At 50.1% G+C, this 27,874-nt stretch overlaps 1 protein-coding gene across 6 annotated transcripts; it reads left to right on the top strand.

The window, feature by feature from the left end:
- The first annotated feature begins 86 nt into the window (after window positions 1-86).
- On the top strand, window positions 87-27,842 carry relch (RAB11 binding and LisH domain, coiled-coil and HEAT repeat containing). Of its 6 annotated transcripts, none has more exons than XM_067251875.1 (30): window positions 87-658; window positions 4,579-4,668; window positions 7,787-7,858; window positions 8,000-8,055; window positions 8,263-8,376; window positions 8,897-9,082; window positions 9,261-9,355; window positions 9,598-9,873; window positions 10,156-10,231; window positions 10,619-10,714; window positions 10,985-11,008; window positions 14,661-14,773; window positions 14,959-15,049; window positions 15,452-15,523; window positions 15,830-15,970; window positions 16,046-16,210; window positions 16,373-16,517; window positions 16,824-16,980; window positions 17,322-17,445; window positions 19,848-19,896; window positions 19,974-20,053; window positions 20,149-20,255; window positions 20,362-20,461; window positions 21,545-21,627; window positions 23,593-23,656; window positions 24,101-24,239; window positions 24,351-24,467; window positions 25,422-25,510; window positions 25,680-25,750; window positions 26,625-27,842. In XM_067251875.1, the coding sequence occupies exons 1-30, from the start codon at window positions 199-201 to the stop codon at window positions 26,743-26,745; spliced, it is 3,573 nt and encodes a 1,190-aa protein (XP_067107976.1). In that variant the 5' UTR covers window positions 87-198; the 3' UTR covers window positions 26,746-27,842. The 6 variants fall into 6 exon arrangements, 5 of the variants coding, with proteins under 5 accessions (XP_067107976.1, XP_067107974.1, XP_067107973.1 ...); XM_067251873.1 differs by lacking the exon at window positions 21,545-21,627 and adding an exon at window positions 22,565-22,647 and having other exon boundaries at window positions 16,370-16,517; XM_067251872.1 differs by having other exon boundaries at window positions 16,370-16,517.
- Window positions 27,843-27,874: the final 32 nt, after the last annotated feature.

Raw genomic sequence — 27,874 nt, 5'->3', positions numbered from 1 at the left:
AATCAAATCCTTTAAAAGATACAAGGAAGGCGGGCGTTGGAATGCCATTCTATTCACAGCCAATCACAGCCCTCCTTATTCCCCTGTCATAGCTCGGTCAGCTAGCAGCTACCTTGCTAGCCATCCGTCCAGGAAGACGGGTCCAATTATTAGCTAGCTGGCTAGGTTGGTTGCTATAAAATCTATACTGTGCAAAAAATGGCGACGGGTAGCGTCAACCCGTTTAATCTTAGCGATTCTGAGGAGGAGGCTGAGCGGAGACCAGATGAGGTGGCTGGCACTGAACCCAGCCCGAGCGATGGAGCCCCTGGACCGCCGTCCACCAACCCCTTTTCCCCGCAAGCAGACGCAGAACCGCCGGTACTATTGCTGTCTAGCAATCGAACCAGTCCTAGCGTCGAAGGTGTCTCGGTAACGGCCGCAGCTGCCGCTATGGCAGGCAGCACGGAAACTCGGGTATCGGTTGAAGTCATTGCGGCTCAGTTATTGCGGGATCAGTATATCCTCACGGCCCTGGAATTTCATACTGAACTGCTGGAAGCAGGCAGAGAGCTTCCGAGGTTGAGGGACTATTTCTCGAATCCGGGCAACTTCGAGAGGCAGAGCGGAACTCCGCCAGCTTGCAAGGACCAGGTACTTGGCCCTGGTGGCCCTCTGAGTAAGTAGCTTGTCGGTGCTAACTACAACCCCAATCTAGCTGTATTACGATCGATAGTCCGCTAATGCACTCACTAGCAAAATAACCAGTTACCTTGCTTAAGTGTTGACTGGTAATTAAAGCTAAATGCTACAACAATGTTTTCTGACAGCACAGCTTGGAAAACAATGGTGCGCCTTTAGGAAACACAGCTACAGTAGCGCTGCACCTGTCAGCGGTCGAATAACGCACCTCATAAACTGCTTGTCAAGATATGTAGCTCTAATTAGTTCCCCGATTACCGAATATCTACATGTTAAGGGCGACAGCCTAACTGAATTATTCCTCCTAATCATCAGTTAACCTGATGCACAGTTCGAAACAGGTGGTTCTGGGGGTCAACAGGAGCTGTATGACATTTTAATCACAGACGCATATAACAGCGATTGGGAAAGGCGTTGACTGGTGCCATCCCACTATCCAGCCGCTGTCCAAGTCATCATGGCTAATTGCTAGGGTGGCTGGCGGTTGCCATGGCACTGGAAGACATCTAGGGCAGCTGAGGGCGTGGGGGCGGGGGCTTGGCCGCGTGCGTACGTGGTGGGGGGGGGGGGGGGGGGAAGGGGGGGGGGGGGGGAAGGGGGGGGGGGGGCTTAGCACAGTTGGGCAGATATTGTCCACCTGCAGGAAGGCTATTCAACAGGGCCCGTAGACTCTAAGCTAATGGCTGCTTCGCTCCTCCTGCTTGAAGGAGCGAATGTGCGTTTTCTGTTGTAAACGAGTGCAAATGTGGTTTAGCGGGGAGAGAGATGTGTCTGACAGGGGGGAGGGTGATAAATGACGTCAGAGGGTCCCCTATTGTTTTGACCTTTATAACAGGAAAAGGGGACGGGGACGTCGAGCCAAGGATTTGCCTTGCCCCTTGGAGACAGTTGCCAGGGAACCGTATGCTACTTCGGGGGGGGGGGGGGGGGGGGGTCAGGGATTAGGGTTTCCATCGAACACTTAAAAGCCAAAAGTTAAAAGCCAAAAGTTAAAAGAAACAGGTCGATCAAATATAACTGATCTGTTTCAGTTTCTGTTGGGAGTTAGGTGGCTGAGCGGTTAGGGAATCGGGCTAGTAATCTGAAGGTTGCCAGTTCGATTCCTGGCCGTGCAATTCACCCTACTTGCCTCGGGGGGAATGTCCCTGTACTTACTGTAAGTTGCTCTTTTCTCCCACATGCAGAAGAAAGGTACATCCATATCTTTCTGGATGTTGTAGAGAACGTTATGACGGTTCAGTGTTTAATGTATCGTCATGCACTATAGATAAACAACAGCCCCAATGGCCTAGATAAATCTTCAATGCTTAGCCTAGGTAGCATTATCATGCTCCATACCACAAAGCTGATAGAGTCAATAGAACCAAGGTCGCTAAATGTGCAGCTGGTGTTGTTGTGTGTTCATAGTCTCTGTGTTTGCTGTCTGACTGTAGACTGACTGACTCAGTGTGTGTAAAACAAGAGTTCATTCTCTCTCTTTCTTTCTCTGTCAGTCGTTTGTCAATCTCAGATTCCTGGCATTCTGTCGTGCCTCTGTGACATGTCTGTCCAGAGCATAACAGGCCGGTGATGTTGAGCTGCGTTTAATTAGCTCAAATGCAGAGTGAGGCATCTTTCTAGGGGTGCGTGTGCTTGTGTCTAGCCAGCAGAAAGTTAACACAGAGGGTGTTTCTCGGCTGACAATTCACAGGCCGAGATAAGAGGCTGTGTCGACTAGACAGTTATCAAGCTGTCCAGTGTTTGTGAGTAGGACTTGAGCCAATTTACTATATGCACGCATCTCTTTTAGAATTTTTTTGAAATTTGACTAACCCCTACAATTTTAATCTTCTTATAATTTATTTGTTATTATTTAACATCTCTTTTTTTAATGGGAATTCTACTAATGTGATTGATCTCAGTCTGTATAAATGAAAAAGGGTTAGAATCTATTTTTTTGAAAGGTTGGAAGAAAAAAATTATATATATATTTTCAAATAACAATTTGAAAGGTTGACAAAGTTTGTCAAGTGCATATAGCCAATTGTGTGGACTGGGGGAAGCCAGCCCTAAACAGGACTTCCCATGAATTTTGTGTTTCCATTGTGGGCCAATGAGGTGATGATGTTATGAGACAAGATTATGTCACCATGCAAGCTGATTGGTTGTTTGTGAACGGGAAGGGAGTGGCCTGTTCTTATAGGGATGTTAACTGGAGGTCAATGGGAAGGCACACACACACACACGTTACATGACAGGCAACATGTGTTTTCATAGTCCTTCCACGCAAGATATTTCACGTCACACGCACACACACACAAAGGTCAGTCATAGGACCAATTGTGATTGCTTTGTGTGGCCATGAGATCAGTCCTGATCATGGGACTCTTAACTCAATACTGTGGCATTCCCCTTAGTTTGACAAGTCCACGGGTGTATAGCCTGGCTCTGCCCTCTTACGTACTTTCGCTCAATTTGGATTTTGCTGCTGTACTAGGTCTGGGATTTCAGTGCATCAGTCGGTTTTCAGAAACATTTTTTTTGTAGGTCGAATCAGCGAACAGAGGGAGTGGCTGAGAACGATGTCGTTGATGTCGTGCGCTAGTTTGAGTTGTAGTTCAGTAATGGCGGCGGAGAAAGATGCGAGCGAAGCTATTCTGCGGTTGTGGCAACGCTGCCGAATATCCATAAGTTAAAGCCGGAGCAAGAACAATCCTTGCTGAGTTTTGTTGGCGGTCGTGATGTTGTGGCCCTCCTCCCCACGGGGTTCGGGAAAAGTTAGATTTTCCAGCTACTGCAGCTAGCTCCGTGGTGAAGGGGTTGGCTAAGGCGAACGCTAGCGATTGGTTATGGCAGATCAGAGTGGCTCTGGGCAGATCCAATAGTTTTAAACTTCAGTAGAGTACCCGCCTTCAAGGAAGTTAACGCTTGTCAATGGAGCGATCCCAGACCCTCTGTATAAATGAAATGTACGAGGGTCTGGTTAGGACCAGGCTAAAGGGTGTAGGACTCAACATTCAATTAGCCCAGCTAACGTAACAACAACTACCCACTCCCCTTAACCTCAGTAGCTACGCTAGGTGTTAGCCAGCTAGCGCTGAGAGGCACTACTGTTGGCTGACACAACAGCAAAAGCCTGACTTCTCTTTGGTTGGACTTGAAAAACTTGATGTACAGTAAATTAGGGGCAGCTAGCGAACGGAATGAGTTAGTAGGCAACGCGTGACTGGCTGGTTTAGGGGAGAGCACGCACAAGACTAAAAAGGCTGACAAACTAGGTTAAGTTGGATGGATGTGTGAAATGTTTATTTTATTATTTATCCAAAGACACAGAGCATATAAAAAGTACACTTAAAAAAAGTGCACAATTCTCACAGTGTATGTGGTTGGATTCAAGGACTACAACTGGTATATTCCCAGTATCTCACTGACCTAATGTCAGTGAAACCTCCTAGGTGTGCCGTTTTGATGAAAAGGAGCTACAATGGAAAGGATCCTGTTTGGTGTACAAGCTTAGATCACTGCTGAAAGCCTATATTCCACGGTCGAGTGACTAAGGCTTTCTTCCTGATTGTTACTTACATTTACATTTAGTCATTTAGCAGACGCTCTTATCCAGAGCGACTTACAGTAAGTACAGGGACATTCCCCAGAGGAAAGTTGGGTGAAGTGCCTTGCCCAAGGACACAACGTCATTTTTGCACGGCCGGGAATCGAACTGGCAACGTTCAGATTACTAGCCCGGTTCCATAACCACTCAGCCACCTGACTCCCGCTGCATTTAAATATTTATCTTGTAGCGTGCCAGCCAGGAGAGGGTGTAACCCAGATGTGTTCCTCCCTAACGCTTCATTTAAAGATTTCTCTTATGGTGTGCCAGCCAGGAGAGGGTGTAACCCAGATGTGTTCCTCCCTCAGATCGTGCAGGCAGCATCAGCACGCTGGACTCTCTGGACTTCGCCCGGTACTCGGATGACGGGAACCGGGAGTCGGACGAGCGTGTGGCCGGTAAGACCAGAGCAACTGTACGGGCGGTGAGGCGGAGAGGCAGTGAGGCCTGATGGAGGCAAGGCAGGATGGAGAGGCAATAGGATAGCACAAAAACACGGACCGTTTTCCTAACTGAAGGGCATTGTCTTTGGAGAGTCCATCTGGAAACCATGTCATCTACAGTGGTTCAGTCACACTGCGCTAAATAAAGATGCCAAATGTGTGATTATTCCCAAAGCACACACTGCCACTGAATGTCGTTAGAATTCAGTCTTCTCACTGACTTGGTGGGAAGAAAACCTATTTTGGCTGAATAGATTATCACTTAAAACATCAGAGATAGAAGTAGGCCTCACTGGTAACCGAAGAGACTAATTCTGTCTTGAAGGCTCAAGTAATGATTGACCAGTTATCCTACCAAGGTACCACTGCACACAGAAATCATCTTTTTGTTTACTCGTCTATCTTCTGGGTGCAATTTTATGTGTCTAGGGAAAACAGTGCTTGCAAATGTGCTTGTGAAATAATTTGTTAATGTTTTTCATCTTTATTTCATTACCTGATTGCTAAACTAAAGTCCTACGCTTTTCGGGCCTGTTAGATTTAGTTTTGTGAGGTGAAATGAAACAGATTGATGCTTAACTGCTGTATAGCTGCCCGGTGTCAGTGTTAGCCTAGCCCTGACTACATGGATGATTACATTGATCAGACACAGTAGCAGGGCTGTAGTCCAGCCAGGAGAACAGCAGGAACATGCAGCAGAGAGACTGGAAACACACAGCCTTCACCTCCTTATACCCTGCCTCCTACCCCTCCCTGCCCAACCCCTCCCTCCCCCATCCCCTCCAAACCCTCCCTGCCCTCCATCTCCTCCCTGCCCTCCTCTCTCCCCCCTCCCTCCTCCATCTCCTCCCTGCCCTCCTCCATCTCCTCCCTGCCCTCCTCTCTCCCTCCTCCATCTCCTCCCTGCCCTCCTCCATCTCCTCCCTGCCCTCCTCTCTCCCTCCTCCATCTCCTCCCTGCCCTCCTCCATCGTCTCCCTGCCCTCCATCTCCTCCCTGCCCTTCTCTCTCCCCTCTCCCTCCTCCACCCCCTCCCCTCCCTGCCCTCCTTCCCCCTCCCTGCCCTCCACCCCCTCCCTGCCCTCCACCCCCTCCCTCCTCCACCCCCTGCCTGCCCTCCACCCCCTCCCTCCTCCACCCCCTCCCTGCCCTCCACCCCCTTGCCAACATATCTGCCCCAGCTGTCTGACTTGTGAGGTTTTCTGGCTTTTTCCAACGTTGATCAAACCCCTGAGGACAGTACTGGACAAGCTTCATTCATCCAGGCTAGCGGCATCTCTCCTTCTCCTCTTGTTTTTGTTTTCTCTTTCTCATCCTTCTCTTCTTCAGCTGTCTCCATTTTGTCCTGCTTGCATCCTGTGCACTGTTGATCTGTAGCTCTACACAGAGCAGGCCTTAGTCCTCAGGAGGCACGGGAAAGGCTTCTTAAAATCGTTCTTTTACATCGTGGCAGGTGGCAAAAATAAGACGACATCTCCCCCCCACCTCTCTGGTCTGAAGAGAATTTCTCTCAGGCACTGAGACGGACTACTAGGAGGCTGCAGGTCCTCGGTGCACAGACATGCAACACGTTTAATCTCCCCATCGCCTCCCTAGCTCCCATGTGCTTTGGTTTTTCTTGCTGGTCCTGTCGGAGCACATGCCAGAGGTCCTCTGAGACCCACGCCTGTTTGATACTGTTGCAGCTCAGCCCCTTACAAGCGCGTTTGATTTTTGGGTGCGTTTGTACATTTTCTAAATGGCCCCCAGGCGCTTTTTACCGCGCAGAAATCTTTCCGGGTCTGTAAGAATGGCTGCTCGTGATCAATGAGAACACAGATGATTCAAAAGAGGATTTCCCCCAGTGGTACAAACAAGCCCATTAGGCCACGCCCACACTGATCAGACAGGTGTGCAACAGTCCGCAGCAGTGGGCCCAGGGCTGTACCTCTGGTCTAGGACACTCACGTACTCTGTCACACACAGACCTGCTGATAAAGAAGATGTTTTCGGTTGTGAAAGTGAAAGGCACAAATAGGTGTCACTGAATCAAATCAATTCTGAATCAAAGGAAGTTGCAACTGTCAACAATCTCCGATTGACGCCATTGTTTCTGTTTTATGAAACGTGTCATGCAATTTATCGAGTTGTCAAGATTAGCCGGCCAGCTAGCTGTATGCTTTCTGTAGCAATTTTTATTGCAAAGCTGGCATTATTGTCACTGTTATAAACGGTCATTCATTACTATCATTTCCCAAGGACACAGTGCTAGGCCGTGTGACGGTGGTAGGATAATATGTACAGAAATGAAAGTGGAATGTAGTTTATGTACATAGTTTTAGCATATTGATATTAAGTAGTTATTTGGCATCGATGGATTCAGATTCCATTTTCATCTAATCCATGTCAAACTGGAACTACCCGAGGCCAAACACTTTAATTCATGGCTCACAATCTCGAAACGTGGGTTTTTATTCCGATCACGACTAAAAGCTACCACGCTCCTTGAGGAGAGGAGTCTTTAAGGAAAAATAGCCTGGGTCTAAAACGGTCTCACTTTTTACATGTTGGCTGTAAACTCCCTGGTCAGACAGCTGCCAGTATCAAGGCTGCATCTCAATAGTCTGAGTTGGCTTCCTCTCCTTGTCTCCTTTCCTTGTCTGCAGGGATCAAGTCTTAGGAAGGGGATGATAGCATTCTAATACTTTAGTATCAGAGCGGACTATAACAAAATGAAGGTGTCAGTGAAAGCATTGGGGATGTTGGTGGAAAGGAGAGAAGGAAGGAAAGTCACTATGCACTATTGATACTCGCCCTCATCGATACACTCGTAGGCTGGAGGACTGTAAGCTATCCCATGATCCTCTGCTGCATGCATTCCTTAGATCCATAATTTGCATGTGTTTGTTTATTTTGCCTCAGCTTCTTATGATACTTGTTGTTATGTTTTGTTTTCCGATGGGGAGGGCGGGGCCGGGGGTTTCATTCTGTTTACTTTAATTTTTCTTCATGGCCATCTTTGTTTTGTTTGTTTGTTTGTTCCCTCTCCTTGGTTGGATGTACTTCCTGTGTGTGTGATGTCACTTCCTGTCCAGTGCTGGAGTTTGAGCTACGGAAAGCCAAGGAGACCATACAAGCTCTGCGCGCCAACTTGACTCAGGCAGCAGGTGGCGTACTTTCCACTTCCTCTTCATCCCTCTCTCTCTCTCTCTCTGTTTTTCTCTCATCCCTCTCTCCTCTCTCCTCCTCTGTCCGGTGGGACGGGGGTCTTCTCTTCTTACCTCTCTGATCTTCTCTTGTTTTTCCAGAAAGTGAAGTTCCCTCGCAGGAGAGGAAAAACTTCAAGTCAAGTCCTGAGATTCAGGTTCGGCCACATCCCTTGACTGATCCTGCACACTGAATCTGATCACAGGAGAGAACTTCAGAATGCAGTAGAATTAATCGTATATAAATTTATATCTCGTTGTCCATCTCCATTTATTTCTCCCCCTCCATGTATCTCTCTCTGTCTGTCTCTCCATCCCTGTTTCTCTCTCCCTCTCTACTTCTCTCTCTGATATTTCCTTCTCAGGAGCCAATCCGTCCTCTGGAGAAAAGGGCCTTAAATTTCCTGGTGAATGAATATCTGTTAAAGAACGAGTACAAGCTGTCGGCCATCACCTTTTCAGATGAGAACGATGACCAGGTACGCTCCAGCAGGTGCTGGGTTTACTGCAGGTTCTGGGTTTACTGCAGGTTCTGGGTTTACTGCAGGTTCTGGGTTTACTGCAGGTGCTGGGTTTACTGCAGGTGCTGGGTTTACTGCAGGTGATGGGTTCACTCCAGGTGATGGGTTTACTGCAGGTGATGGGTTTACTGCAGGTGCTGGGTTTACTGCAGGTGATGGGTTTACTGCAGGTGCTGGGTTTACTGCAGGTGATAGGTTTACTGCAGGGCTGGGTTTACTGCAGGTGATGGGTTTACTGCAGGGCTGGGTTTACTGCAGGTGATGGGTTTACTCCAGGTGCTGGGTTCACTCCAGGTGATGGGTTTACTGCAGGTGATGGGTTTACTGCAGGTGCTGGGTTTACTGCAGGGCTGGGTTTACTGCAGGTGATGGGTTTACTGCAGGTGATGGGTTTACTGCAGGTTCTGGGTTTACTGCAGGTGATGGGTTGTTAGACGGGTGTTAGACAGGTGTGTTGACCTCGTGTCTGTGACCTCAGGACTTTGAGTTGTGGGACGATGTGGGTCTGAACACCCCCAAGCCTCCTGACCTGCTGCAGCTCTACCGCAGCTGTGGCTCCGCCCTGCCGTCGTCCCGGGATACGAAGGACGTCGCCGTGGGAGACGAGGCCGATGGAAACCTCTTCACCCAGGAGTCTCAGAGACAGCTCCACCTCTCCCAGCAGGTGTGTGTGTGTGTGTCTGTGTGTGTGTCTGTGTGTGTGTGTGTGTCTGCGTGCATCTGACTGCAGATCTAGAGATTGCAGGTTCGAATCCCCCTCAGTACTTGGATAAAAGCGTTGGCCAGATGAAAACTGGACATTGTAGGTGGTGTGTTCATGATGTTTGTGTTTTGTCTCTTAGCAACAGGCGGAGGTTGTGCAGGAGCTGGAGTACCAGATCAGCCTGCTGAACAGCGACAAGCTGACTCTGACCCAGCACATCAACAAACTGCAGAGGTGTGTGGGTGTGTGAGAGAGAGTGCATGTGGGCTTGGGCGTGTGTGTGTGTGAGAGAGTGTGCTTGGGCGTGTGTGAGAGTGCGTATGTGTGTTTCTGTCACTACCATTCCAACAACAACCAGACCTCTCAGAACTCCTCACCTCTGGTCGTCTGACATTCACATCATCCTCTCTCCGCCGAGTCTGAAAGGTCATGTGGTCTGTGCTGACCAATCACAGCCTGTCCTGTCTCCTGTGTAGTGAGATCCAGTCTCTGAAGAGGACCATCACCTCCCCTCCCCCCACCACCCTGGACCTGGGTTCAAATCCCAAACCCTTCCCCCTCTCCTCCACCCCCCCGCCCCCCTCCCTTGACAACGGCCAGTACCTGGACATCCGGGGGGTGTCGGAGCCCGACAACGCCCCCGTCGCCGCGGCAACACTGCCTGACCCCTCCCCAGGCCCCGCCCCCATACAGTCCCACCCTCACCCCAAGCTAAAGAGCAAGGTGCCGGTTCAGTTTGACCGGCCCAACAGGTGAGGGATGGATCTTATAGGGCACACACACACACTCATTCATACACACACACTTATTCATGAACACACACACTCATTCATACACACACACACACAGACATGTACTCTCACACACACACTACTCACATGCACATACATTCACTAAATATGTTGCAGATGTACTTTACCAAGCTCATCTTTCGGTTGCTGCCATAACTGCCATTACCAGGTGCTGCCACTAGATGTCAGTATGTGTCCTCAGTGGTTGTGGTGCTGTGACTCTGTGGTGTTGTGTTGTCACAGGAAGCTGTCTCCGGCGTTCCAGCAGGCTCTACTGTCCTTCTGCAGAATGTCCTCAGACAGTCGCCTGGGAGCAGAGGTACACACACACACACAGCCTACAATTAACACACACACAGAAACATGTACACTCACGGTGCCTAGTTTGTGTGTCTGATTCTGATTGAATTCAGTTACCCCCCTCTCCCCTCCCTTCCCCCCCCTCTCCTCTCCCCTCCCTACCCCCCCTCTCCTCTCCCCTCCCTTCTCCCTTCTCCCCTCCCCTACCTTCCCCCCCTCTCCCCTCCCCTCCCTTCCCCCCCCTCTCCTCTCCCCTCCCTTCCCCTACCCCTCCCCTCCCTTCCCCCCCTCTCCCCTCCCTCCCTTCCCCCCCTCTCCCCTCCCCTCCCTTCCCCCCCCCTCTCCTCTCCCTCTCACCCGCCTCACCCTCCCTCCCCTCTCCTCCCTCCCTCCCCCTCCCTCCCAGGTGTCTCGTATAGCTGACAAGGAGGAGAGTGTGGTGCTGATGCTGGGTCGCTGTCTCCCTCACATCGTCCCCAACGTCCTGTTAGCCAAGAGAGAGGTAACCCTCACCCCCTCCTCACTCACCCCCTCCTCACTCACTCCCCTCCCCCATCCGTCCATCCATCCATCTTCTCTGTCTTGGGGGGGGGGGGGGGCTTGTTCAGTATTCTGACTCGACTGTTGTTTCAACAATTACTCCTTTCTTCATCTCGTCCTCCTCCTCCTCACTTTGGTGTCTTCCTGGCATTCACTCTTTCTTTCCCCCCCTCCTTTTCTTCTCCTCCTCTCACCCATCCTCTGGTTCTTGTGCATGCCTCTCTGCTCCCAGAGAATGGTTGTGCACCTCTGCCAGGTGAGTTGTTCACGCCCACACGCACACACCTGACCAGGAGGCCTAACGCAGACCCACTCCTATTGGCTACTGCTGCCACAGCTTGGGGAGGGGTAGTCATGGTTATTGTGGTTAGTCTATGGTTACACTGTGGTTAGTATTATCAGTCTGTGCTTAGTTTATGAATGGTCTTTGTTTAGTCTATGATCTGTAAATGGTTAGTCCATGAACAGTCAGTCAGATTAGACTATGAACAGTATGGTCACACCATGGTTAGCGTAAGGGCTAATCGCTATGAACAGTATGGTCACACCATGGTTAGCGTAAGGGCTAATCGCTATGAACAGTATGGTCACACCATGGTTAGTGTAAGGGCTAATCGCTATGAACAGTATGGTCACACCATGGTTAGCGTAAGGGCTAATCGCTATGAACAGTATGGTCACACCATGGTTAGTGTAAGGGCTAATCGCTATGAACAGTATGGTCACACCATGGTTAGTGTAAGGGCTAATCGCTATGAACAGTATGGTCACACCATGGTTAGCGTAAGGGCTAATCGCTATGAACAGTATGGTCACACCATGGTTAGTGTAAGGGCTAATCGCTATGAACAGTATGGTCACACCATGGTTAGCGTAAGGGCTAGTCGCGGCCTGTGCTCAGTGGTTGATCTACAGTTAGTTCATCATAGTCCATCAGATCAGTCTGTGCTTCCGGCCAGTAAAGTGGGTCTGCTTTACTCCTCCCTCTTAACTGTGCCTCTGCACCCTGCCCCTCTCTGATTGGTCCCTCTTGTCCTCTGCTCCTCTCATTGGCTGCTTCTGTAAAACGCTTGTCAGTGATTGGTTGAGAAGTGGACAACCAAAAAAGTCATTATTGTAATCTATCGATTCTGTTTATTTTTAAAAGTGAACACTGAACACATTCAGTTTGAAATAATTATTCAAACTGCATCCTGCTAGTCTGATTCTACTAGGTGTGTGTGTGTGTGTGTGTGAGGTGTGTGTGTTGTGAGTTAATGTGAACGTTTGTGTGCTCTAATCGATAGATTAAAGCACACAAATACGAGTTAAACATGTATCAGTATGCACAGCACAGATGACAAGTCTATAGAAAAACCACTTAAATTTATATTAAATTGATATCCATTCAGTTTTGACTGTGACGTGTGTGAGGGTGGAACAAGGGTCTGGGTACAGGAAGGAGAGGCCTAACCGGTAGCCTGGAGTATTTGCATGGATGACCTATGCTGCTATTTGACCCTGTGACAGTTCTGGAGCAGTGGGCCCAGTGCCAGAGTCCTGGGGCTAGGATGCGAGGGAGCAGAGGGGAGAAAGGGAAAAAACAAGCGATGTCAACTTCACGCTTCACTGGAGGATGTGGACCTTGAACCATGTCCGTTAGACCCTCCAGTCACACGTACAAACGCTCTTCGCTCTCACACACACACACACACACACACACACACACACACACACACACACACACACACACACACACACACAACCACTTCTGAACTTGAAGACACACCTCACTTTTAAGTAAAACAGTTTTTCTCTCTATTTTCACCAAAAGTTAAAAGGCCCTGTGTGTTTGTCTTGGTGTGAGAGTCGCTGACCACCTGCCTTCTGTATCACCTCGGGATATAATCATTTACCTCCAACCGCACCCTCAACTTCTTGATAACACCACAGAAAAGAAAAACACACGACAGTAAAAAAAGCCTTTGAGTGTTCCGGCAAACTCTTTATCTTTGTGTCCCCTTCGGGACGTTGCCTTCACTCCGACACTCTGACAGTTCCTCAGAAGTGCCGAGCGTCGTAAAAAGATTAACCCTCAGACGTCATGTGATCTTACTTCCCCTTTCTTCTCCAAGCGAAGAGATAAGACCACCGGTTCTCTAACTGATCCGACCAGGATAGAGACGTAGTTGACAGGTCTGTTCTACCTCTTGGCCAGACGCTCCGAGCCAGAGGGACGTCCAGGTAGTGGATGAAGAACGGGCAGCAGATGACCAGGGATCAGGAGAGCACTCTTCTGACAGTGTTTCTGTGGTCACAGTCAAGCAACTGTCTGTATGTACCCTGCACTCGGCAAAGTAGCCACAACTCAGCTACTAGTGCATTTACATTTAGTCATTTAGCAGATGCTCTTATCCAGAGCGACTTACAGTAAGTACAGGGACATTCTCCCCGAGGCAAGTAGGGTGAAGTGCCTTGCCCAAGGACACAACGTCATTTGGCACGGCCGGGAATCAAACCAACAACCTTCTGATTACTATCCCGACTCCCTAACCCCCAGCACCTCTCACACTTTTGTTGAACCTGCGTCCTCTTGATCTGAAGTGGGGTGCTGCTCTGCTGAGCTGTACCCCTCCTCCCTCCCTCCCTCCTGCCCAGACACGGCCTCACGCCACTCCCTGCTTCCAGGAACGCTGTGATTGAGCAACGCCATGTATATGACGGACAGGTTAAGACAAAAGAAGTATGTATGAATGAACACTTCATCACACAAATCCCACTTTCCGTAGAAGAACAGAAATAGGTGTAGTGCCAGTTGATGTTGTTACACCAGCGACTTGAGAACTTTCGGCATTGCCGGCTGACTCACCCCATCCCACATCCTCATTGCTGGCTCCATCTGCCAGCATTCAGCAGGAAAACATGAGTTTTTCCAGGAAAATATGGCTTCAGGAAAAAAAAATATATATATATGTGTGTGTGTGTGTGTGTTGAACTCGGATGCTCTCTAATTAGGGTGAGCAAGGCTCGAGCAGTGAGCAGTGGCTGTCTGGGATCTGTATTTGTCCTGCTCGTTCTGGGTCTGGTTCTGGGTCTGGGTCTGGTTCTGGCCTCTTCCTGGTTTGGACGTTGCTGGTGTGGTTTGGTCTGCTGTCTACAGGAATGCTGAGACCTTAGCCGTGAACTGTGTTTCATCTAGTGACTCACTATTTTACAGGGAAACCGTATGTGCGTGTATGTTTAAAACTATATCTTGTAAAACCAGAATACTGATACAAATTCATGGGATTATACAAATGAGATTACAGAATGAGATTAGACCAGTATGTCAGCCAGCCATGCATGTTCCTCTGGTTTATTTGACGTCCTGTTTTGTTGGTGTTGGACCATAGTCTAGTACTTCTCTCCCCCCCCCTTCTCTCCTCTACCCAATCAACTCCCACCTGATACATCTGCTTTGTACTGGAACAGGTCCCTGAATAGAACTGAACTCTGTTTTCCTCCCTCTCCCTCTCTCTCCCCCTGTCTCTATTTCCCTCTGTCTCCCTCCCCCTGTCTCCCTCTTCGTCTCTCCCTCTTTCTCCCTCCACTCTCTCTCCCCGTCTCTCTCTCCCTCTGTCTCCCTCCCCTCTCTCTCCCCCTGTCTCTCTTTCCCTCTGTCTCCCTCCCCTCTCTCTCCCCCTGTCTCTCTCTCCCCGTCTCCCTCCCCTCTCTCTCCCCCTGTCTCTCTCTCCCTCTGTCTCCCCCTGTCTCTCTCTCCCTCTGTCTCCCTCTCCTCTCTCTCCCCCTGTCTCCCTCTCCTCTCTCTCCCCCTGTCTCTCTCTCCCCCTGTCTCCCTCTCCTCTCTCTCCCCCTGTCTCTCTCTCCCCCTGTCTCCCTCTCCTCCCTCTCTCTCCCCCTGTCTCCCTCTCCTCTCTCTCTCCCTGCAGGAGTTGATTCCTCTCATCCTGTGCACGGCGTGTCTTCATCCAGAGTCTAAAGAGAGGGACCAGCTGCTCCACATCCTCTTCAACCTGATCAAGAGGCCTGACGATGAACAGAGGTGTGTGTTTGCTCGTGCATGCATGCATGTCTGTGTGTGTGTGTGTGTGTGTTTCCTCGTGCATGCATGTCTGTGTGTGTGTGTGTGTGTGTGCTCGTGCATGCATGTCTGTGTGTTTGACTATATGCTGCTTAATCCTCAGACTTTGATCTCTCTGGTTTGTGTGTGTGTGTGTGTGTGTCCAGGCAAATGATCCTGACGGGGTGTGTGGCGTTTGCGAGGCACGTGGGTCCGACTCGCGTGGAGGTGGAACTTCTCCCACAGTGTTGGGAACAGGTACACCACCTTGTGTTGAGGGTTTAGAACAGGTACACCGCCTTGTGTTGAGGGTTTAGAACAGGTACACCACCTTGTGTTGAGGGTTTAGAACAGGTACACCACCTTGTGTTGAGGGTTTAGAACAGGTACACCACCTTGTGTGTTTAACCTCTAACAACTTTCAGCTGAAGCTGCCACTGTTACGACTCCTCCTGCTGTTTACAGAAACATTCGTCTTGTGCTTATAAAAAACAATAAAGAAATATGTGCCGTTGTCGTGGAGATGACCCCTGAGTGGTCCAGGAGATATCACAGTGAGACAAACACTGAAGAATCTCCTGGTGTCAACATGTTGTGTCTCTCTCCTCTAAACCAACCATCCTTCATATCTCCCTCCCTCCCTTATTCTCTCTCTCCCAGATCAACCATAAGTATCCAGAGAGGAGACTGCTGGTAGCAGAGTCGTGTGGGGCCTTAGCACCTTACCTGCCTGTAAGACACACACACACAGAGATACACACACACACACACACATATATATATCGACACAAATACACGTAAAACACCCAAGTCAGACAAACGCATATACACACATATAAAGTCAGACATGCGTACACACACACAGGCTACTTTGCAAAGCCCAGACTAGTATTATTAACATTCACTAATGTGTATATGTTGCATGCTTATATCTGTGTGTGTACATGTATCTCTGTGTGTGTGTGTGTGTGTGTACATGTATCTGTGTGTGTGTGTGTGTGTGTGTGTGTGTACATGTATCTCTGTGTGTGTGAGCAGAAGGAGATCCGCTCCTCCCTGGTGTTGTCCATGCTGCAGCAGATGCTGGCTGAGGACAAGGCTGACATGGTGAGAGAGGCCGTCGTCAAGAGCCTGGGGATCATTATGGGATACATCGACGACCCCGACAAATACTCCCAGGTGTGTGTGAGTGATGGTGTGAAGGCGTCCGTGTGATAGAGGCACCGCAGGCTCTGACAGCATTGCTGTTTCCAGGGTTTCGAGCTGATGCTGCTGTCGCTAGGCGACCCGTCGGAGCGCGTGGTGAGCTCCATCCACCAGGTGTTCATCCCAGCCTTCGCTGCCTGGAGCTCAGAGCTGGGCTGCCTGCAGACCTCCCTCATCCCCTCACTGCTCACACGCATCGAGAGGCTGCTGCAGGTGGGGACCTGGGGGGGAGAGGGAGGGGAGTGTGTGTGTGTGTGTGTTTGTTGTGTGTGTTTGTTGTGTGTGTGTGTGAGTATTTCAGTGTGTTTGATTATCTCTCCTCTCTCTCTTACTCTCTATCTGTGACTCTTCTACCCCCTCCCCCCCCCCCAGCAGGGGGAGCATGGTCTTGATGAGCACAAGCTGCACATGTTGCTGTCAGCCCTACAGTCCCTCATCCCTCCTCTGTTCGCTGTCGTCATCCAGAACGCCCCCTTCTCCAGCAGGGTCCGACTACAGGGAGACCTGCCTCACATAGAGGGTGAGACACACACACACACCTCGTTCATACAGTCATTTAAAGAAGCAGGTGGAGTCAGGTGGCTGAGCGGTTAGGGAATAGGGCTAGTAATCAGAAGGTTGCTGGTTCGATCCCCGGCTCTGCCAAATGACGTTGTGTCCTTGGGCAAGGCACTTCACCCTACTTGCCTCGGGGGGAATGTCCCTGTATTCACTGTAAGTCACTCTGGATAAGAGTGTCTGCTAAATGACTAAATGTAAATGTAATGTAAGCAGTACGCACACCCCTCTTGCGACCTCTGACCTCTGACCTGTGTGACCCCGACAGTGACTCGGTTTCCCCGGCCGGCGTCTCCTCTCCAGGACGTAGCCACCATCGTGGGGAGCAGAGAGACCCTCGCCGCTCTGCTGCTGCTGTACGACCACCAGCTGGAGCACGAGGGCACCACGGGCTGGGACTCACTGCTCTGGGTGGTCAACCAGCTGTGAGGCTCACACACACACACTCACACACACTCACTCACACACACACACACTCAAAATTCACATACTCTCCTCCCCCTTCTCTCAACCCTCTCTCTCTATCCCTCCTCTCTCTCTCTCTCTCTCCCCTCTCTCTCTCCTCTCTCTCTCTCCGCTCTCTCTCTCTCTCTCCCTCTCCCCTCTCTCTCCTCTCTCTCTCCTCTCTCTCTCCTCTCTCCCTCTCTCTCCCCTCTCTCTCTCCTCTCTCTCTCCTCTCTCCCTCTCTCTCCCCTCTCTCTCCTCTCTCTCTCCTCTCTCTCTCCTCTCTCCCTCTCTCTCCCCTCTCTCTCCTCTCTCTCTCCAGTCTCCCTCAGCTGATAGAGATCGTTGGGGGTATAAACGTCTCCTCCTCCACCTGCGTTCACGAGTTCTCCAGGTTCTTCTGGAGGCTCTGCCGTACCTTTGGCAAGATCTTCACCAACACTAAGGTGTGTGTGTGAGAGAACCAACACTAAGGTGTGTGTGTGAGAGAACCAACACTAAGGTGTGTGTGTGAGAGAACCAACACTAAGGTGTGTGTGTGAGAGAACCAACACTAAGGTGTGTGTGTGAGAGAACCAACACTAAGGTGTGTGTGTGAGAGAACCAACACTAAGGTGTGTGTGTGAGAGAACCAACACTAAGGTGTGTGTGTGAGAGAACCAACACTAAGGTGTGTGTGAGAGAGAACCAACACTAAGGTGTGTGTGTGAGAGAACCAACACTAAGGTGTGTGTGAGAGAGAACCAACACTAAGGTGTGTGTGTGAGAGAACCAACACTAAGGTGTGTGTGTGAGAGAACCAACACTAAGGTGTGTGTGTGAGAGAACCAACACTAAGGTGTGTGTGTGAGAGAACCAACACTAAGGTGTGTGTGTGAGAGAACCAACACTAAGGTGTGTGTGTGAGAGAACCAACACTAAGGTGTGTGTGAGAGAGAACCAACACTAAGGTGTGTGTGTGAGAGAACCAACACTAAGGTGTGTGTGAGAGAACCAACACTAAGGTGTGTGTGTGAGAGAACCAACACTAAGGTGTGTGTGAGAGAACCAACACTAAGGTGTGTGTGTGAGAGAACCAACACTAAGGTGTGTGTGTGAGAGAACCAACACTAAGGTGTGTGTGTGAGAGAACCAACACTAAGGTGTGTGTGTGAGAGAACCAACACTAAGGTGTGTGTGAGAGAACCAACACTAAGGTGTGTGTGAGAGAACCAACACTAAGGTGTGTGTGAGAGAACCAACACTAAGGTGTGTGTGAGAGAACCAACACTAAGGTGTGTGTGTGAGAGAACCAACACTAAGGTGTGTGTGAGAGAACCAACACTAAGGTGTGTGTGTGTGAGAACCAACACTAAGGTGTGTGTGTGAGAGAACCAACACTAAGGTGTGTGTGTGAGAGAACCAACACTAAGGTGTGTGTGAGAGAACCAACACTAAGGTGTGTGTGTGAGAGAACCAACACTAAGGTGTGTGTGTGAGAGAACCAACACTAAGGTGTGTGTGTGAGAGAACCAACACTAAGGTGTGTGTGTGAGAGAACCAACACTAAGGTGTGTGTGTGAGAGAACCAACACTAAGGTGTGTGTGTGAGAGAACCAACACTAAGGTGTGTGTGTGAGAGAACCAACACTAAGGTGTGTGTGTGAGAGAACCAACACTAAGGTGTGTGTGTGAGAGAACCAACACTAAGGTGTGTGTGTGAGAGAACCAACACTAAGGTGTGTGTGTGAGAGAACCAACACTAAGGTGTGTGTGTGAGAGAACCAACACTAAGGTGTGTGTGTGAGAGAACCAACACTAAGGTGTGTGTGTGAGAGAACCAACACTAAGGTGTGTGTGTGAGAGAACCAACACTAAGGTGTGTGTGTGAGAGAACCAACACTAAGGTGTGTGTGTGAGAGAACCAACACTAAGGTGTGTGTGTGAGAGAACCAACACTAAGGTGTGTGTGTGAGAGAACCAACACTAAGGTGTGTGTGTGAGAGAACCAACACTAAGGTGTGTGTGTGAGAGAACCAACACTAAGGTGTGTGTGTGAGAGAACCAACACTAAGGTGTGTGTGAGAGAACCAACACTAAGGTGTGTGTGAGAGAGAACCAACACTAAGGTGTGTGTGTGAGAGAACCAACACTAAGGTGTGTGTGTGAGAGAACCAACACTAAGGTGTGTGTGAGAGAGAACCAACACTAAGGTGTGTGTGTGAGAGAACCAACACTAAGGTGTGTGTGTGAGAGAACCAACACTAAGGTGTGTGTGTGAGAGAACCAACACTAAGGTGTGTGTGTGAGAGAACCAACACTAAGGTGTGTGTGTGAGAGAACCAACACTAAGGTGTGTGTGTGAGAGAACCAACACTAAGGTGTGTGTGTGAGAGAACCAACACTAAGGTGTGTGTGTGAGAGAACCAACACTAAGGTGTGTGTGTGAGAGAACCAACACTAAGGTGTGTGTGTGAGAGAACCAACACTAAGGTGTGTGTGTGAGAGAACCAACACTAAGGTGTGTGTGTGAGAGAACCAACACTAAGGTGTGTGTGTGAGAGAACCAACACTAAGGTGTGTGTGTGAGAGAACCAACACTAAGGTGTGTGTGTGAGAGAACCAACACTAAGGTGTGTGTGTGAGAGAACCAACACTAAGGTGTGTGTGTGAGAGAACCAACACTAAGGTGTGTGTGTGAGAGAACCAACACTAAGGTGTGTGTGTGAGAGAACCAACACTAAGGTGTGTGTGTGAGAGAACCAACACTAAGGTGTGTGTGTGAGAGAATGAGAGTGAATGTGTGTGTGTGTGATCCTGGGTCTTGTGTCTCCTTGTGTATCTTTCTGAATGTCTTGGTCTCATTCAGGTCAAACCACAGTTCCAAGAAATACTACGACTCTCAGAGGAGAACGTGGGTGAGTACAAACACACACACACATACACACACACACTCACTCTGATTGGTCAGCTCATCCTGGCCCCTCCTCCTTAGATGCGTCTGCCGGTAACGGGATTCTAACCAAGGCTACCGTTCCTATCTACGCCACCGGAGTACTGACATGCTACAATCAGGTACGTGTGTGCAGAGCACCTCTTAGTGTGTGTGTGTGTCTGTGTGCAGAGCACCTCTAAGTGTGTGTGTGTGTGTGTGTGTGTGTGTGTCTCAGGACGAAGACCGTAAGCTGCTGGTTGGGTTTTTGGAGGACGTCATGACAACTCTGTCGCTATCTCACGCACCCCTGGACAGCCTCAAGGCCTCGTTTGTAGAACTGGGGTGAGAGGATACACACACACACTCTCACTCACACACAGTCACACAGACACACACACACTGTCATGGTGGTATTGATCTGCCTCCTCATCAGTGTGGTGTCCTGCAGGGCTAACCCAGTGTACCACGAGCTGCTGCTGACCGTGCTGTGGTACGGGGTGGTGCACACCTCCGCTCTGGTCCGCTGCACCGCTGCACGCATGTTTGAGGTACGACACACACACACCTCACACTCTCACACACACTACACACACCCACACAATTTTATTCGCAAAACATTTCGATTGATAACATTTACTTCTATTCAAAAATTACAAGAAAATACATTTGAAATTGTATATCTTCCTTTTTAATGTTAACTGTGTATCGTATTAATACAAATAATCGTAATGCTAAAGCAACAGTTGTTTACAGTATGTCCTGAGTGCTGTAGTTTGTCTGCTCTGTGTCAGCTAAGCTGCCTAAGGCCTCCTATCTTACAACATCTCTACTAGACCCCCTCATCCCTCTACAGCCCGGCCTCGTTCCATTTGTGTCCCTGGCCCCTCGTTAAGACCCTCCCCGCTAGAGGAACCTGATGGACAAGCCCTGTGTTTGGGCTGAATAAGGCTGTCGGCCATTTTTGTTTTCACCCGTCCAGTCCTCTAGTTCAGTCAGCACCACTAGGACAGAAATGGAAACCGGGCCTGTTATTAACTTCTACGGGTGAGGAGGAGTGGTACAGCCCTGACCCCCCCCCCTCCTTCTTCTATACTGGTACAGTCCCTTCACCCACCCTCTGTCACCATGCCATAGTGGTACAGCCTGTTCACCTCAGCCAGAGCTCTGGGTGGACTGGCTGCCTCTACCCTGACCCAGGATCAGATTCTGTCCTCTGGGGATGGCAGAGGCGTCCCCAGCAGGGCTGAGAGCTGACCCCAGACAAGGGCTTAGGGGCAGCAGTCCTCCCAACGCTCTCTAGCAGTAGTTTCGTACAGCTTTGTTTGCTTGGCCTTGGTCTTATGATTTGTATGGATGTGTATTGTACCTGGGTTGTGCGTGTGTGTGTGCCTGTGTTGTGTGTGTGTGTGTATCTACTCTACCTTGCCTTGCTGCTGCTACAACTCTTGTCGTTTTTTTTATACCACTCCGTTCTTCCTTTTTGTTCTTTTTTCTTTCTCTCTTGTTTTTTCCTCCCTTCCCTCTCTCCATCTCTCTCTCTGTCTCTCGGCGATGTGTTGCCATGACACCGTGCTCGCTCTGTCCCATGCCCCGCCCTGGCCCGTGACCTCACGGCTGGCTTGTCCAATCAGCTGCTGGTGAAAGGGGTGAATGAGACTCTGGTGGCTCAGAGAGTGGTCCCTGCTCTCATCACTCTCTCCAGCGACCCCGAAATGTAAGTGGCTCCTGCCTCGTCTCTCTCCCTCTCCGCCTCCAGTCTGACCCCATGACCCCTGACCCCTGACCCTGGGACCAGCCCCTAGAGGACACACTGACACCACTGGCATTACAGTTGAATTCATGAGCTATGTATTTTTTATTCTAATTGATTCAGTGATTTAATTGAACGTACTGAGTCAGTGATTCAGTTGAGAACATTGATTCACCATAGAAAATGTAATCGGTGATTTGACTGAGATACTTAAATCGGTGGTTCAGCATAGATAATCATGATTGAACCGTGGTTGAACCACTCTGATCCTGGTGGGATTGAGTGTGTGTGGTCCATCTTGGGTCCCTCCCAAGGTCAAGGTGTGGTCGTAGCGTGCCGTCACATGTCTGTAATGTTCACCACCACTGTCACTAACACCGCACGTGTCATCAGCAAGCGACGCCAGCTCACCACCACCGTTCTGTCATCATCAACCTGCACCACTAACCATCGCAGCAGCAGTTTCAATCCTTGGTCAGTCTAGAAGGATGTGGATTCATCTGAACCGATCCCTGGATAAAACAAGCCTTTTGTTCTGACCAATCAGTGATCTGCACACTCGCCGCATCATCAACGTGCGACTCTAACCTGACTCTCGTTGGCTACATGTGGAGTTGTACTATCAGCATGATGGCCAAGTAACCCCTCCTCCTCAGCCCCCCCCCTCTAGCAGCCCCCCCTCCAACCAACCTGTTCAGATCCTGGTTGTTTGCCCGCCCCCCCCCTCACCTCCTTAATCTCTCTCTATCATTCTCTCCCTCTCTCCTCATCCGCCCCCCTCTCCATCCCTCTCTCTATCTCTATTCCTCCATAATCATCCCTCCATCCCCCTCTCTCTCTCTCTCCCACCTTAACCCCTCCTCCCTCTCTCCCTCCCTCTCTCTGTCTCATGGTTTTACAGTTGATTCTGCGGGGCATGAGTGAGGCCTTAGTAGACCGCCGGGCTGCCCCGGCCCTTATTACACTGTCCAGTGGGCCTGAATTGTGAGTCAACCCCCCCCCCCCCCCCCCCCCCCCCTCCAGGCTGCACTTCAACAGTCTTGGTTATCCTCCTCTCCCCGCCTCCTGTTCCCAGTCAAGAGACGGAGATGGAGAGAGGGAGGGAACACTTGACTGTTTTTCCTGTTACTCCACGAGGAGGGAGGAGATGAGGGGAGGAGATGAGGGGAGGAAACTTCCGAACAATGTTGGAACCCGGCCGGCCGGCCCTACCTCTCCTCAGTCCTGTCTATAATCAGTTCCCTCTTCTGACGGTGGAATGATCTAACAGCTACCATTAACTCTGCTGCCCATTCATCATCATAATAAGAATATCTCAATAGCGCAACTATAAGGACCCGTTCATATTCTTGGTGTTTGTCATTATTGAGCCTGTTTTGAATGTTCACTACATCCTACTGTGTGTAAGTAAAGCTTTGATCCAGGGCTACAGTACACTACCGTTTATCCTACCTGGGCCCCGTACCAATACTCTGGCAGTGCTCCCTTCCCCTCCTCCACTCTACCTGAGGAGGTTATACGTGCCCGGGAGGGGAGGGCTTCCAGAGTATTGGTCCGGGGCCCAGGTAGGACTCTCCTGGAAGGATGCATGTGGTGAATGTTCAAACCTCATGGAGACCTGAGAGAGGATGTTACCAATGGAGCAGGAAGAGACCTGCTTGTATGTGCATGTGCATGAGGGAGCTGTGTGTGTGTGTGTGTGTGTGTGTGTGTGTGTGTGTGTGTGTGTGTGTGTGTGTGTGTGTGTGTGAGATACAGAGACAGAGAGACAGTTGTGTGTGTGATGGTGTCTGAGATGTGTCTCTAACTGGTGTGTGTGAGGTGTGTCTCTAACTGGTGTGTGTGAGGTGTGTCTCTAACTGGTGTGTGTGAGGTGTGTCTCTAACTGGTGTGTGTGAGGTGTGTGTCTAACTGGTGTGTGGTCTGCAGCTCAGTCAGGATATCCACCATCCCTGCTTTCGGCACCATCATGGAGACTGTCACACAGAAGGAGGTAAGGCTCTCACCTGTCATCTCTCTCACCTGTCACCTCGGACCTGTCACCTCTCACCTGTCACCTCGGACCTGTCACCTCTCACCTGTCACCTCGGACCTGTCACCTCTCACCTGTCATCTCTGACCTGTCACCTCTCACCTGTCATCTCTCACCTGTCATCTCTGACCTGTCACCTGTCACCTCTCACCTGTCATCTCTGACCTCTCACCTCTCACCTGTCACCTCGGACCTGTCACCTCTCACCTGTCACCTCTCACCTGTCATCTCTGACCTCTCACCTGTCACCTCTCACCTGTCATCTCTGACCTGTCATCTCTCACCTCTCACCTGTCACCTCTCACCTGTCATCTCTCACCTCTCACCTGTCACCTCTGACCTGTCATCTCTGACCTCTCACCTTTCTCACCTGTCAACTGTGTGTGTGTGTGTGTGTGTGTGTAGCTCCTGGAGCGTGTGAAGATGCAGCTGGCCTCGTTCCTGGAGGACCCTCAGTACCAGGACCAGCACTCCCTCCACATGGAGATCATCAGGACCTTCAGGCGTGTGGGGCCCAACACAGAGCCTCGCTTCAGAGACGAGTGTGAGGGCACACACACGCCGCGCACACACACACACCACACACACACACACACACACACCACACACACCACCCCCTCCTGGTGACTGTCAGTCATGTGTTGTCATCCTCCAGTCGTCCTCCCTCACCTCCACAAGCTGGCGCTAGGCAACAACAGCCAGGCCAACGAGAACAAGAGGATGGATATCTCCATGCAGCTGTTCGAGGCGTACAGCGCCCTCTCCTGCTGCTGTATCCTTCCGCCAGCTCCCCAGGGTCACAGGTCACAGGGTCACAGGGGGGTGCTGGGGGGGGGGGGGTGCTGGGTGGGACCAAGCCATCTTGTTTAGGCCCATCAGCTCCACACCTTTACTGTACAGGACTGACAGGAGGAAGCAGTTTCTCCAGCCTTGTACCAGAGAACTTGGTCTCTGCAGTGGCTTATTAAGTAACATTTTTGTGGCTGTGACTCAGAGGAGTACTGTTGAACAGCCGTGGTTAGAGGTCCAGTTACGTTGAAGTTCAACCCTGCTGGCCGTCCAGAGCCCTTCTGACCCGTCCAGCTTCACATCAGGATGATGTATGTGGCCTCATGAAATAACATTGACTTAGTAGGTGTAGGTGTGTGTGAGAATTATTGTAGGGTCCTAGTTCCCTGGACTTTGCAGTAGCTTTGATCTCTCAGGTGTGTGTGTGTGTGTGTGTGTGTCAACTGGTTGTGTGTGTGCCTGTTCCGCTGGCGAGTTGAGAAAGGAAAATAAACTCCCTTCATTTTTGGTCTGAAGGGTAATTACAGGGTTGGTTGGGACCAGGGAGTGAGATGGAGGGAGGGAGGGAGGGAGGGCAGAGAGAGAGCGCTCTATCCTAACTTTTTTGGTCAGAGTTCCCAGCATACAGATGTGTGTGTGTGTGTGTGTGTGTGTGTAAGAGTCAGAAAGTCAGTTAAGCACCCTCCCTTCCATCGCCTGGTGACCTTTAAACACACACACACACACACACACACACAGCTGTGGGTTCTTGCATGTCTGTAGCAGCAGCTCCTGGTTTCTCCCGCCTCCCTTAAAGAGAGACAATGCATTGAGAAGTGCTTCCGGGTCTCTTCGATGATGTCACTTCCTGTTAAAGTCGACACACATGTAGGTAGGCCAGCAGAAGTGTAGTGGAGGTCTGTGCTTGGTTGTCCCTTCTTTAACTTCCTGTCTCCAGTCATCTCTGAGGAGCTGATGCTCAGTCACTTCCTGCCTGGGCTGAGGTGTCTGAGAGTAGACATGGAGCAGCTCTCTCCTGAACACGAGGTACACACACATACACCGTGTCTGGACTGTCAGATCACCTTTAAAACGACTCCTCTGCTCGTTTGTGTTGACTTGGTGTGTGTGAGTGCACAGCTTAGCCTAGCTGGATGCAACCCTGCCCAGATGAAGCCGTGAGTCCCAGGTGGATGAGGATGCTTTGGTGTTGCAGGTGATCCTGAGCTCCATGATCAAGGAGGGGGAGATCAAGGTGGAGAGCAGAGCCATCGGAGAAGCCCAAGGGTGAGAACCACGCGCACGCACGCACAGAACCACACATCACGCACGCACGGAACCACACACACATCACGCACGCACGGAACCACACGCACGGAACCACACACGCATCACGCACGCACAGAACCACACACGCATCACACACGCACGCACAGAACCACACACGCATCACACACGCACGCACAGAACCACACACACATCACGCACGCACGGAACCACACACGCACGCACAGAACCACACACACATCACGCACGCACGGAACCACGGAGGGAAGGAGGGGAGAGGGGAGGAGGAGAGAGGGGGAGAGGGGAGGAGGAGAGAGGGGGGAGAAGGGAGGAGTAGAGAGGGAAGGAGGGGAGAGGGGAGGAGGAGAGAGGGGGAGAGGGGAGGAGGAGAGAGGGGGAGAGGGGAGGAGTAGAGGGGGGAGAGGGGAGGAGGAGAGGGGGAAGGAGAGAGGGCTTAGTGTTGAGACAGAGACTGTTGTGTGGGTGTCTTTCATGGACGTTTCACCATCTTGACAACATGTGTTAGGGTCTCATTAAAAGTGGAACTGTGTGTGTGTGTGTGTGTGCGTTGCACTGGCTCACTGTACCCTGTCATGAATATGAGTGTTCTGCCTCATTCATTTTGGTTCACTGTTTCATGTTCTGTGATGTGTGCGTGTGTGTGCGTGTATAGTAAGTACCATGTTGTTACTGTAGGTTGAGCAGTGTAGTTACACGGTTGTGTTTGTAACCTTAATGGAAAGTGTTGCTAGAGGAACCAGCCACCACAAACCCGTTGTCATCCACGAGACAGGAAACTCAGGGGGTCAAAGTTCACCCTCTGATGCTGTAGGTCCGTCTGACCACTGTGTGTGTGTGTGTATGTGTTCTGCAGGGGCGTGTCCATCGCGGCGAGCATCGTCGGCGAGGACGCCAAGACCAAGTTCCTGAGCAAGATGGGTCAGCTGACTACGTCCAGCGCCATGCTGGCCAACGTCTTCCAGAGGAAAAAGTGACCCCATCCCCTTCGCCCCCGCCCCCACCCCATCTCACACCTATCCCATGAGCCTCTGCTCTCGGTGCGGAGCACGCAAGACTCGGGTGTGTCTCAGTTGTCTCAAGTGGCTTCCTCTGCTGGTGTCCTCTCTCCTGTTTCTGCTGTTCAGACAAAACCTAGTGTTGGTGAGGGAGTTTGGATGATGCCTGGTTGGAGATTTGAACACACCCTGTTCCGTTATTAAATGACATTGCAAGTGTAGAGGTCTAGAGAAGAGGAGAGAAGAGAACTGAAGAGGAGAGGAGAGGAGCGGAAAAGAGAGAGGAGCAGGGGCCTTCTAAATGATTGAGACGGACTCAGAAAAGGAGACCGAGTTCCTTCAGCTGGGTTTGATTTAAGATGGTAGCCATTTTGGATCCAGATGCTCTGTGTCATTTTCCCTCTTTGTCAGTGTCAATCAGATGTTCTGTGTGAAAGAGGTTGGAGCCTGTGGACCCAGAATGGCAACCTGTCTGTCTGTCTGTCTGTCTGTCTGAGCAGAATCATCTACTTGAAGTAAATTGAAAATAAATCCTTCTGCCTTTATTTTGTCTTACATGTTTGTCATGTTTTGTTTTGATAGTGTCTATTTTATAACTTATTTATGGATCTTTAAAACTTTTGTCCAAACTCCAAAGAAACTTGCACTTCACTTTATTTTCTTTCTGTTTAGTTTTATCCTGGATCATTTCATGTTTATTTTGATTTGGGAGTCTGATACAATGTGAGATGGACACATTGTCACTCCCGTTACATTTTAATGTTTCTTTGTGTTGGGTTTTTGGAAGTTGTGAAGAAGTTTAAACCTAGTATGATGGTGATGATTGTCATGATGGTGATGAAGATTCCTGCCTGTCTTTGATCTGTGTTGCAGTGTGTCTGGAACTGTTTGTTTGATTATGTTTTTCTAAATTGGGTGTTAAGATTCGGTCATAGTTTCTTTTTGGTTGTTTTGGATATGCTCTTAAAGTATGGACCTGTACGATACACTGTATTAAGAGGAGAGCACCCTTATTATGTACATTTCAAATCGGTGTCATGAAATAATAAACCAAGACAAAGACTTGTGTACTTACGCACAACACTTATTGCAGCTGTGTGTGTCTCTG

The sequence above is a fragment of the Osmerus mordax genome, chromosome 15 (assembly GCF_038355195.1).
Source record: "Osmerus mordax isolate fOsmMor3 chromosome 15, fOsmMor3.pri, whole genome shotgun sequence".
NCBI classification, from domain to species: domain Eukaryota; kingdom Metazoa; phylum Chordata; class Actinopteri; order Osmeriformes; family Osmeridae; genus Osmerus; species Osmerus mordax.
This window is presented reverse-complemented; position numbering and strand designations above follow the sequence as displayed.